Source organism: Melanaphis sacchari, unplaced genomic scaffold (assembly GCF_002803265.2).
Source record: "Melanaphis sacchari strain LSU unplaced genomic scaffold, SCAv2.0 Contig77_pilon_pilon, whole genome shotgun sequence".
NCBI lineage: Eukaryota > Metazoa > Arthropoda > Insecta > Hemiptera > Aphididae > Melanaphis > Melanaphis sacchari.
The window spans coordinates 1,873,667-1,886,101 of NW_020271547.1; the positions used below are offsets into that span (position 1 = coordinate 1,873,667).

Below are 12,435 nucleotides of genomic sequence, written 5' to 3' on the forward strand. Positions count from 1 at the left end.
AAAACATTAATATATATTGTCAATGCATTATTTACAGTATATTTAATATAAATTTGATTGAAAACATTTCCAAAATATAATTGGCAATATGATTTTAAATCTTATATCTATCCTCCATAACCCCCCCCCATAAATACACCACATACATGTAATGTACATAGTAAATTATCACATGGAAAACAATTTTTTTTTTTTGTGTACACTAAACATTTTATTTATATGATATTAAATTATGTATAATTGTCATAAGGTATAAATTACCCAAATACAATTTATAAAAAAAATATTATTTAAAAACTATGACAGGCTAGATCAGTGGTTTTTAACCGTTGTGTCGGGGGGCACACTGGTGTGCCGCGATAAATCCCCATTGATGGAGTTAATTTTGTATATATATAAATATATGTATTATATATAAAAACATATGCTTCACGCATTATACGAATTGGTGTGCCGCAAAAATTTTGTAGAAGAAGAAGTGTGCTACATTGTTAAAAAGGTTGAAAACCACTGGGCTAGACGGACACAAAAAGAGGTAAAGAGAACCGATGGCGTTCGTGAGAGTAGAACTGGCCGCGGTTTATCTATATTCACGTTACCGCAATCGGCCCAAGGTGATCAAGCGGAGTGTCGGACATGTGGAGTTGCGGGCACGCTAAGATCGTGACCAACTAGCGGTGTCGGCGCGACCCGTGCGATGACATGCACTTGAATAGTTGAATGGTGGTGGCGGACAATGACAGAGATTCGGGCGAATGCTAGTGCACTTGCAATAGAGTGCAAGTAGTGCAACGGTTGCAACGTGAGGCGGCCAGCTGCTGGTGCTCGGCCAACGGGATTCCGTGGCAAACACCCGGTGAACCACCGCACTGGTTCGAATCCTATGTAGGTACGTCGTTTTCGCCCAGGTGCCCCGCCGCCGGTCGAGTTCGAACTGCCGTCAGCCAATGCGCCCAAAAGCGCTGCGACCGGTTGTAATATAACAATGAAACAAAACTATGTTTTTTAAATTTAATCATTATTCATACTTGAAATTTTCACGAAATGTTTATATTATAATTTTTAATTCATGGTATAGTTTTTTTTAAATATTTTGACTCTTTTTGAGCTATTTATAAATTAAAGGTATGAGATGAATACTAATAAAAAAATATTTACTGGGTCGTAAAATTTATTAAAATTTAATCCAAGATCCCACAAGTTTTTCTTAAATTTGTACAAAAATATTAAAAACATTTAGGTACCTACAATTCAAAATTGCAAAAATTTTTTAACTATTTTGTTGTTAAATTATTAAAAATTCATAAAAAATGTATAAAATACTTAATTAAATAAAAATCGATTGTGGGAGGAGGTTACACACAACACACCCCACATAATATAAGTGCTCAAATAAAATTAAAGAAATATAATAAGTAGGTATAAGTAATAGGTACTATTGTCTATTTCATCAATTAATAAAAAATTTCTAATAATTTTAATAATTGATATTTACACTCTATAGGCATATATTCTATGCACAGAGAATTAAAGCAAATATTTTAAACAAAATTTTGCTTTTATAATATTTTCTAATATGTGACATTTCATTTCATTTTAATGCCAAAAATTTAATTTTTAAGATGCATACCTACTTCAAGACACATATTATATCCTCCTTAAATAATGAATTAGTATTGATTAGTGTTCACAAGACCAGCTTTCTCACATGGATTTTGCAATGTAACAATAATATATATTTTATTTATACTTCTCAAATAAACACAATGACTTCAAGAAATTGATTCTTGAAAGTTGATAGACTTATTTTAATTAATTGCATCAATATAATATAATACATTCCATAGGTACTTGCATTTGTAAAAATACAAGACAAATTGATATCATATTTATGCATCAAAACTATAAACATAATTTTTTTTATTTACTTACCATTAACTTAATATGAAATTTTTCGAGTGAACCATGGTTCAAATACCACAAGTATTGATATTTATATATGTATATTAGTAATAATTTTTACAATACCAGTATAATACTCATAGCTATACTTGGAACAAATTTTTTGATGGAGGGGGTTAAATCTCTAACTCCCTCGCCTAGGTTCAGCCTTGAGTATACCTTATAATCTAATTAAGTGATTTGTCTCATTGTCGTTTCTACACTGAAAGATAAAATTACATGTATAATAATATTTAATCATAAATTTGTTTAATAATTATTATTAATTGCACATTCATTAGAAAGTAGAACATGACTAACAATACTAATTAGTTCTATTAGTTATTGATAAAACTAATATTAATACTCTACGTTTGATAACTTTATTTATGACTACATTAACAAAAATAATTCATCTTAATACAATTTTTCCACAGACGAAAATTAACAAAACAATGTAACTATTAGTAATAGATAATTTTTTGTTTAAATAATAATTATGTATTTAAAATGTTTATGTTTGCAACTTGATACATTTGATTTTTACTTGGATGCATCTATGAAACATTAGACACAAAATATTATTATTTACCTAATATTGAATACAAGGTGATTACTTTTAAATTAATTTCTAACTAATAATCAATTTAGTATATTTTAAATATTTTATAAATCTTTGAACTTCATTATGTTGATACTCACTTAGGTAAAACCAATCAACATTAAATACAAATAGTAAATCATATAATTTACTCAAAAACTATTTTATTAATAAATACATTAAGCCATAATGGTGTAGTGTGCTTACAATTTAACAGCCCACTACAACAGCTGATAAGTAAATTAAATACAGAAATTAATCAAATTAAAATTAAAATATATGAACACACCATAGTTATGAGTAAGACAAATGATAAATGTTATATAAAATATATATGAATATAAGAATTTTATTAAACTGTATTTCTGCATAACTATTGAATGAAATATATTTTTTTTTTTTATAAAATATATTTATTAAGCTCAAAACATCATTGTGAGCATTAATTAAAATTGCTTTGTTACGATAAACCTAAATAGCATAAACAGTTAAATTGAATGACAAAAGTGTTGTAATTCAGTTTTTGAATTTATTTAACAATTACATTTGGATTATCAAATTAAATATTAACATTAAAATTGTTATTAAATTGTTATATACATGACTTAAATAATAGTAATAATCTAATACATTATCTATATATAAAATATAAAACAGTGATGTTCAAAAGATTTAGCTTAAGCAAAATTCGTAATCTATAAAATAAAAATCAACGGTTTTAACAATGCTTAATATCCTTAACAAATGATTGATAACTAATCAAGTCTGTGTTTGATTACGTTCTATCACATTATATTGGTTAGTAAAAAAATGTTCCAGTTTAAAATAAATCATTTGACACTGTATGACATTCCACACGCACACGCGTTATATAAATATATATATAAATAGATCACATTACAATCTTAAAAAATATATGTATATAAGACAAAATATTTTTTCACTATCTTTTATTATTATTATTATTATTTGTTTTTAAATATACAAATAAAAATTAATTTAAAGTGTAATTTTAAAAATATGATTTCTCTACTAAATATACTCTTAAAGACAATTTGAATAAATAAGCATATTTATTTTCTTTGTATCCAGTCTTCACACAGAATATAATTATTATGATAAAATGTTTAAATTAACAAAAACTAAGTTTTTAACCAAGTTAAAAAAAAAAGTATTAACAGACAAGAGACGAACTTATAGGTAAATGAAATATTGGAACAACAGTTATAGAATATTTTGTTAAACAGAAAAAATAAAAATTATAAGAATAAACCATACTTTGTAAAGAACTACTGGTATGGTTTTTACATTTTAATTATTGCTTTCTACTTTTTCAGTTTCAGAAGTCTCATTTTCAACTGGAACAGTTTCAGTTGCATTTCCAGATGATTCTTCAACTTTCAATTCTTCTTGAGGTTGAGGAGCTTTAATTTCTAAAATAGAAATTGTATCTTGGATAGTTTTGATTGCTTTTTTTCTAGCCGCACGTACATCATCTCTTCCTGTAAAATAAATAACAGATGATTTACATTTTTTATTTAATTTTTGAAGTGTCTAGATGTTAATAATTTTAAATCGATGAAAACTTTGGGCTATTTAAGATAAAGGATGAAATAATTAGTTTTTTGACTTTATTTAATAATATTTTACTTAATTAAATTTTAATATTTATCACACAGCTGTAATATATTACAATTTACACGTTATAATAGATTTGATTAAGAGTCAACATAAACAATTAAAATATACTTTACTGAAACTATATACAAACAACAATACACAATCATGGACTAATTTAATATATTAAAGGAATAGATAATAACTATGCATAAATAGTTTGTGATTAAAATAGCTTAATCATCATAAAATCTAAATCTAGGAATATCCATCAGTATAATAATATTGTCCAAGCCTTGTGGTTATCTATATTCTATAGTAAATAATATTTAATCAATATTGTGATAAATAGCAAAATATATTTAATCAAAATTAATATTTTTAATATTTACACTATAGCATATATTACCTTCAGTTTCAATGGTATCTAGCTTAATCAAATTTCTTGTAAGCATCTCATCCAAATAAATATATTGTTTATCAATACGCGAGGAACCAGAAAATTGATTAACAGCTACTGCTAATTCTTCTACATCAGCTTGAACCATTTGCACTTTTTCCAAGGCATCTATTGGTTTTACTTGTTGGCGTAAATTTGGTGGAGGAGTAGACCTGGTTTCATTTGGAGGGGTTTGCTGATGATGTTGAGAAGGAGGTGTTTGTCGGCGCTGTGCAGTATTTTGATCATGGAAGGAATGATGTGCAAATGGAGTTTGTTTACCAGCAGATCGTTTTGGCAAATTTGAACTATTATTTTCATTGAATCTTTGATCAACATTTTTTGGATACACGGGTTCAGAACGGCCTTCCACATAAATCGGAATGTGTCGCACATTAGGTTGTTGTTTTTGAGTTCCGTGTGATGGCATAGAAGCATCAGTTTGAGGTTGTGTTTGTGTCTGTGGCTGAATATTTTCAGATTGATTATTAATAGGATTTACTGGTGTAAATTCTAATTTAGACACAAATCTTTGAGGTTTATCATCATTTTCCTGAGATCTAGAATTATTTTCGAATGGTTGCTGATTTTGCTTATCCATGTCTTCTTCAAATCGTTTTTTATCAGGACTAGAATCAGTTTGATTTTGATCGTTGTAATTATGGTTAAGATCTGATTGTCCCTCAGGTACGTTATCTTCTCCAGACACAGTACGTTTACGACTCCAATTTTTCGAACTAGGTTCACCTCCCCAAGGTGGACAACGCAAATGGCCAGCAAGATCTGGGTGTCTTTTGGCTAAATCTTCTAAATGCGAACGGACACTCAAATGACCTCTTAGCATGTCATCATCAAACGGAAATTCTTCCTAAAAAATAAAGAACAGTTTAAAAAAAAATGTTTATATAAGTCTCATACAATCATACAACCTAATGCATACGGCCAAAATATAGGATTTATATTAGTTTAATTTTTTTTTTCAAATTAAATTAATCAATAATAAAAAAAAATATATACTTGATTATATTTTTAAGCAATAGTAACTAAATATTACGGAATTATACATGAATAAACAAAATGCATGTAAAATTAATTATATTTGACAGTTCTGATCGTTAATTATGAAGAAATTAATGTCAACCTTACACATTTTATTCACACAATCTGTTTACCAGGGAATGATATTTCGCATATTGAGTTAAAGACTATAGGCTGTGTGTGGGAGGGAAGACCATGAAGATTAGTTTAAATTACAACGGACCACGGTAATGTAATATATATATTTACAAGAGTGCAAATTAATTTTAAAATAATATTTTATGTTAATTGTTGTTATTGCTGATTTAACATTTCATAATCAGTTTAAAAATATAATAATTTTTCTTTATTTTTAAATCAAATAGAACTGGATTATCAGTGACCATGAAATAACTATGTATTAAAATAAAAATTATTTTTGATGTATGACTTTTAAGTTAAATTTCTAAAATAAGATAATTAAATTTTGTTTTAGAAACATTGATCATCTGTAATTTATAACAGTGTTTTCATGCTGTATTCATCACAATCAAATTAATAAATTTATTATTGAAAAGTAAAAACAATAAATTATAGATACGTATATCTTTATATTCTATGACCTATACCACTACAAACATAATCATGATTTTATATTTGTATGAATAAAAATCGTGATAAGTAGTAATATTAATAATAATAATAACAATAATATATTATTATTGTACTCCAAAAATCATGAATTTACGATTAAAAAATTTATTTTATCTATAGTAATTATGTTACAAAACATTTAACTAGTGTCGGCCATCGGGGATTACATGAAATAGAAACACAGCCAAGACTACGATGCCGGGACCCTGGCCAATAATTTGTTGCTAAAAATAAAAAACAAAACCCATTACATATTTCTCTACCAAAGTACTAGAACAATAATTAAGAAATTAAGTCAGGCTGACTACACGTTATTCACTACTTGAATTCGTAAATTACCTAAATACACAAAGAAATAAAAATTTAAGTACATACCACAAAAGCCAAAATTCAAAATGTTTACTACTACAAACTATAAAATACATTTCTTTCATTTTGATAAAAGATATAAATAATTTCAAATAAAATTATCAAAAATCGTGAATATTTATAAATTATACATCAAATCAAAATGTTTTTTAAATTTAATATGTTCCACTAATGTAAAGATCGCATATTGTAAAGGAAGAAAAATATTTTAATGATGGAATAATATACATACGTACATTTTCAGCGTAAAAACACGTAAGAATAATAGTAAATAAAATTTTAGTATTTATTTAAAATAAATAAGTAATAATATGGGTTTAGCCTTATTAATGAAATATAAATAAAAACATATTCTAAAAATATTTATAGACTATATTTTTCTATATATAAAAATATTATTTGCATGAGTAATCTAAACATTGATGAAAAATAGTATATTTTTACTTTACATGATTGATAATAATATATAATATTTAAACCTATCAAATAAGCTAGGTATCTAATTACCATACGTAATACACAATAGTGGGATAATACAATATGTCCTACACAGCTACACCTTATTATTAATTACTACAATTATCAAAAAAAAGATAGTTACCTAATAACCAGAAGTAATTAAAAACTCTGACACAAATTATAAACATGAAAAAAAAAATCGTTAAATATGTATAATACTATTCAGGTCATTTTAAATTATTTGCGACTTATATTTTAACATCAAAACATGAATATAAAACGCTGTTCTAGACAAAAAGTTGGACTGAATCATATGTATATTTTATAGTTATTTTTTTGTAAAAACATAACAAATTCAAGTTTAAAACTTAAGTTAAATATTTTAAATATTCTAGAAACTTTTTAAATTCAATTAATTGATAATTATTACCAAAAAATTAAAACTGTATTTATAATAAAATTCGTTGGAAAAAAAATAATAATTTACAGGTTTATGAAATTTCTATCAAAACATTAAGATTTTGGAAAACCGAGATAGAATTTAATTCTGAATATGACTTAGAAGTATTTAAATTTATCGCATGAATTTTTAATAATAAAAATATTATTATAATTTTTAAAACATTAAATGAAAAATTCCTGATTTTGGTAAATATTTCTAACATAAGTATTACAATAAATATAAATTTAAACAGATAATTATTATACAAGTAAATAATTGAAGTTAGTTGAATTAGGTACAAAAAAATAATATGTTATACTATTTTCTTTAAAATTCACAAAAGTTTGATTAATTATTTTTAATGGTTGATATCACATTTGAATGAATATCCTATAAGTACAAATTATTTATTGTTTGACATTGACATTTAGTCATTAGAGTATTAGATGACAACTGAACATAAACATATATTGATAGTTAAGTTAGGTAAATATTTGAGAAAAATTTACAATTTGTTACTCGAATACTACACTTGTAAAGTCTAAAATTATTTTATTTATATACATAGTAATTTAAACACTTTTAAATGAACTGATAACTAATGCATTATTTGTCAAATAATTAATTTGTTAAGTAATTATGTATACATTATATTTTTCTACTAATAAGCAATATTGTATGTGTAATTAGCTATTCAAATCAAATATACAGTTTATTTTAAACAAATGCTTTGTAATTCCTGAAATAATAAAAAAAAATCTTATTATTTTAACAATTTCAATAAAAAAATCATTACAATTTTTAACAATGATAATTATAAAAACTCTAATTTGATAAATCTAATCTCAACTTAAATGCATCATCCTTAAAATTTAAGAAATGGCAAGTATAAATGTTTAATTAAATTTTTTTAAATGTTAAAATATGGGCATAGATCGTTAATGAAATTTATCAGTCTTCTGAGACCAGATTAAGTCATATAAATTGAGTATTACTCAATAAATCAAAACCCACTATACTCTGACCGTTAAAAGAACACATTGATTTTATACATTGCAACACATTACCATAGTGGAACTATATTCAAATAATAGGTAACATACAATTGGTTTTTTTTATTATTATTGGAAAATAACAAGATGAATAAAATAAATACACAATGTGTTTCATTTATCTTTACTAACTCATAAAAAATTACCACTTAAAACAAATATGGTAGAAACTAGGAAGGATTTCACCCAATAAAAATATTGCCTAATACTTTCAATACATCAATTATTCAAAAAATTATTGTTGGATATAAGATACAATATTTGACTTAAATTAATAATATTTTAAGAAACTGATTACATACCTGTTTTGAAAAATAGTTAATAAGCTATAATAAATATTAAAAACTATGCTACTAATATTAATTAAAACACAATTTTAAAATATAAATGTTGTTTTGAGGATGTAGATAATAATTCTCATATTAGTTTAGTGCTTAAGTGATAAGTAGTAATCCATAGAAACATAATATTATTATAATTAATGTACTAATTGTATATACTTAGATAAATTATATTTAAAATAATAGTTTTAAAAAATAATAATCCATATTAAAAATCACAATAACTTGATTATGTAAAACAAATAAAAATAAAAAGAAAATAAAAACTCAAAAAAAAATAAACTAAGTATATTTCATTTAAACGTAGATATCTTTATTTTGAAAAAAATGCAATTTTTAAATAAAAACTGATATGTTTAATTAAATCGTGATAAATTAAGATTAAGATATTATAAATTTGAGAATAAATTTTTATAACATGTATTTAAGATACTTGAAAATAATGTTATATACAAATATACCATAACATTAAAAATATATTTAAGAAAAAATATGAATACATTTTTTTTAAATATTTAAGTAATGGAGAATTTTTTTTTTTTTTTAAATTAATAAAATATTGTTGGATATTTTTTAACTGTAATGTAATTACTAATATGAAAATATATCACTGGACCCCGATATAATAAATATTTGAACTTACCAAAGTGGAATTATGAGAGGGTGATAAAGGATAAATGACAGGATTAATTTTGGCCGCTTCCATAACATCCAAAAACAGCAAAATATTTGTTACTCACTGAAGAAACACACAAAAAAAAACTTATCACACAACAAATACTAATATATTAGATAAAAATTAAATTGTTAGTCAATACATATTTTTTTTTAAGTAAGAATACACTGGAGAGTAGTAACAACTTCAAACAACAGTGACTATATGTTTATTTATAACAGATTAAAACCATTTTCATTGAAACATTATTGTAAGTGTGTGGGCATAAAATTGTGTAGGCGATAGCCACACCAACTGCTCTAGAATATTCATCAATGAAGAATGCTAGCTAGATTTGTGTGTGCCAAATAAACCATAACCTAATTAAAAGAAGACCTTAATTGGATAAAGTATATATTAAATTAGCTTAACACTAATTAATTTATATCAATGTAAAATCTATAAAATCAATAGAAAATTAATAAAAAAAAAAAAATATGCATATGTAATCATTGCAAGAAAAATGTATTTAATCATCAACAATGAAGTTTCATCTGTACCTATGTTAATAAATGAATTAATTTTTTCTAAAGTTGGGCCACTATTTAATACAATTTAGTTCTTCCAACCTAAAAATATAAAAAACCTAATAATGTTTAACACTCTGTATAGAAATAATATACATAGTGATTTTCTATCAATTTTTATGGTTTGGTAATAAAATTATATTGTAGTGTTGTAATAAAATATAATATAGTACTTTTAACACTATTTTTTTTTAATGCTTTGGCCTACATGCATGTGGTAAAAAACAAAAAAGTTAGTATTTTGTCATATCATAGTATGATAAAATAGCATATAAATTAGAATAAAAACTCCAAGAATGTACTCATATATTTATATAACCTACTGCATAAAAATTAGCAAATAACTACTATTTCACAATTTTAACTTTAAAAAAAATAAAAATAAGATTAGATACTATACTTAGAATGTTGATAAGTAAATATTAATTATAGAGATGTATCTTAAATGTGTATTATGATGTAAAATAGTCAAAAACTATTTCTTCAATATTAAAAAAAAAGTTTGGTTTTTTTTTTTTGCAAAAATATAATAGTTAATAAGCACCTTTATTAAAATAGATAAAATCGATTTTTTAAAGGCTCAACAATTTATAGAAAATTATTGTAAAAGGTTCAATTGATTACATTTTGATAACCTAAGACAAAATTTAAGGCAAAGAAACACATGACTATAAAAGTGAAAATTGAAAAGTTTAGAATTTGTTGAAAAATGATTGTACATTCAAAATATATTTTTTGGTTAATCTAATTTTAATTATCTATAATAAATTATTATGATATACTATCAACATGACACACAGCTAAATGTGAATTATAGTTGATAAAATATTTTCATGTTCTTGGTAATTATACAAATTTAAAATGAGTTGTTCTCAATAATACTAAGATTATTAAAAATATAAAAATGAACCAATTGAAAAGTATAAAATGTTAAAACCTATACCTTAATTTAAATTTAAAATTTAGAATGTACATAAATAATAGAATCCATCAATCATAGTATCATCTCAAAGGGTCATAAATTATTACTTGAATACAGATTAAAGACAATCTCAGAAAAAAATAAATAAAAAACATTTTTACGAAGGTAAAAAAAATAATTAACAGGTACTTTCATTTACATTCTACTTTTCTAATAACTTTTAAATTAATAATTTACAAAACATTTCATGAAGATAAAATCTTAAAAAAATAACTATAATAGGTACCAATTAATTTAGTTAGAAACTAGAAATAATATATGATAAAAATAAAGTAATCTAATTTTAATATTAACAAATATGTGTAAAAAAGGCATAATTTTTATTGAAAAATAGTGAAATAGTAAAGTATAAGTGTAATCAATAATTTTTTAAATTATTAGAATTTTACTTAGCATCGTCCTTAAGAACTTTTCAGACACATGTTGTATACCCACAACTCCATTTAATTATATTCCAACAAAACAAAATAAGCCAGAAAATAAACAATATTCACACAAAAAACACTAAGGTATAATGTATATTAATACGAACGTACCCTTGTAGGAGAAGTCCTGGAGTCAGATTTGTCGAAAAACATGCTATTCTCGCCGGTGTTGCCGAATTCTCTATTGATCTCTTCCAATATTTCGTCTGTGGATTTTCCGCGAATACGATCGCTCAACTTTGACTTATTACGATCCCGTCGATCAGCAAAAGGCATATTACTCTTGACACGGCATCGATCGTACTTGACGCAATTTACGAGAGAATATTTATGAATGTCCGCTAATAGTTGATTGAAACGGCGGCGGACAGGGAATCCGTGCTAACGATTGCCGGAAAGGGTCGAAAACGACGAATACAGATATAAAGGACAACGGTAGGGGTCGGGGTAAGCCTATAACTTTAATGATAAAAATAATAATAAAAACGGTGACCGCTAGAACTTAACGAAACCAAAGCGACCGACGCGACGGTCGGGCCAGCTGCAAATAAAGTACTCAAAGTGTAATGTGTATAACACACGGTTAAGTCGGAAAACAAATAATAATCAGTGAACACTGAACACTGAACAGTGATACAGTAGATACACTGATACGGCGGCGGGTAGACAAATCTAGAAGATTCGAGTAAATCCGATGGGTGCGCGGCGCGGGGAACGTAAAAATGGCAAATCGGACAATCGCGTCAGTCACCCCCCGCCAACCAACACTACGGACCAATGATACAGTGAAATTATATGATAAGTGATAACACAGAATACCAGTACATAGATTAAACATATATATGACCCTCAAA

At 25.1% G+C, this 12,435-nt stretch overlaps 1 protein-coding gene across 2 annotated transcripts; it reads right to left on the reverse strand.

Annotated features, from left to right (window-relative positions):
* Positions 1-3,529: 3,529 nt before the first annotated feature.
* Positions 3,530-12,248, reverse strand: LOC112601352 (BAG domain-containing protein Samui). Of its 2 annotated transcripts, XM_025348933.1 has the most exons (4): positions 11,693-11,780; positions 9,576-9,671; positions 4,569-5,466; positions 3,530-4,044 (listed from the first exon to the last, which is right to left on the reverse strand). In XM_025348933.1, exons 2-4 carry the CDS (start codon positions 9,636-9,638, stop codon positions 3,854-3,856), a joined length of 1,152 nt encoding a protein of 383 aa, XP_025204718.1. In that variant the 5' UTR covers positions 9,639-9,671; positions 11,693-11,780; the 3' UTR covers positions 3,530-3,853. The 2 variants fall into 2 exon arrangements, with proteins under 2 accessions (XP_025204718.1, XP_025204717.1); XM_025348932.1 differs by lacking the exon at positions 9,576-9,671 and having other exon boundaries at positions 3,531-4,044; positions 11,693-12,248.
* Between the last annotated feature and the right edge of the window lie 187 nt (positions 12,249-12,435).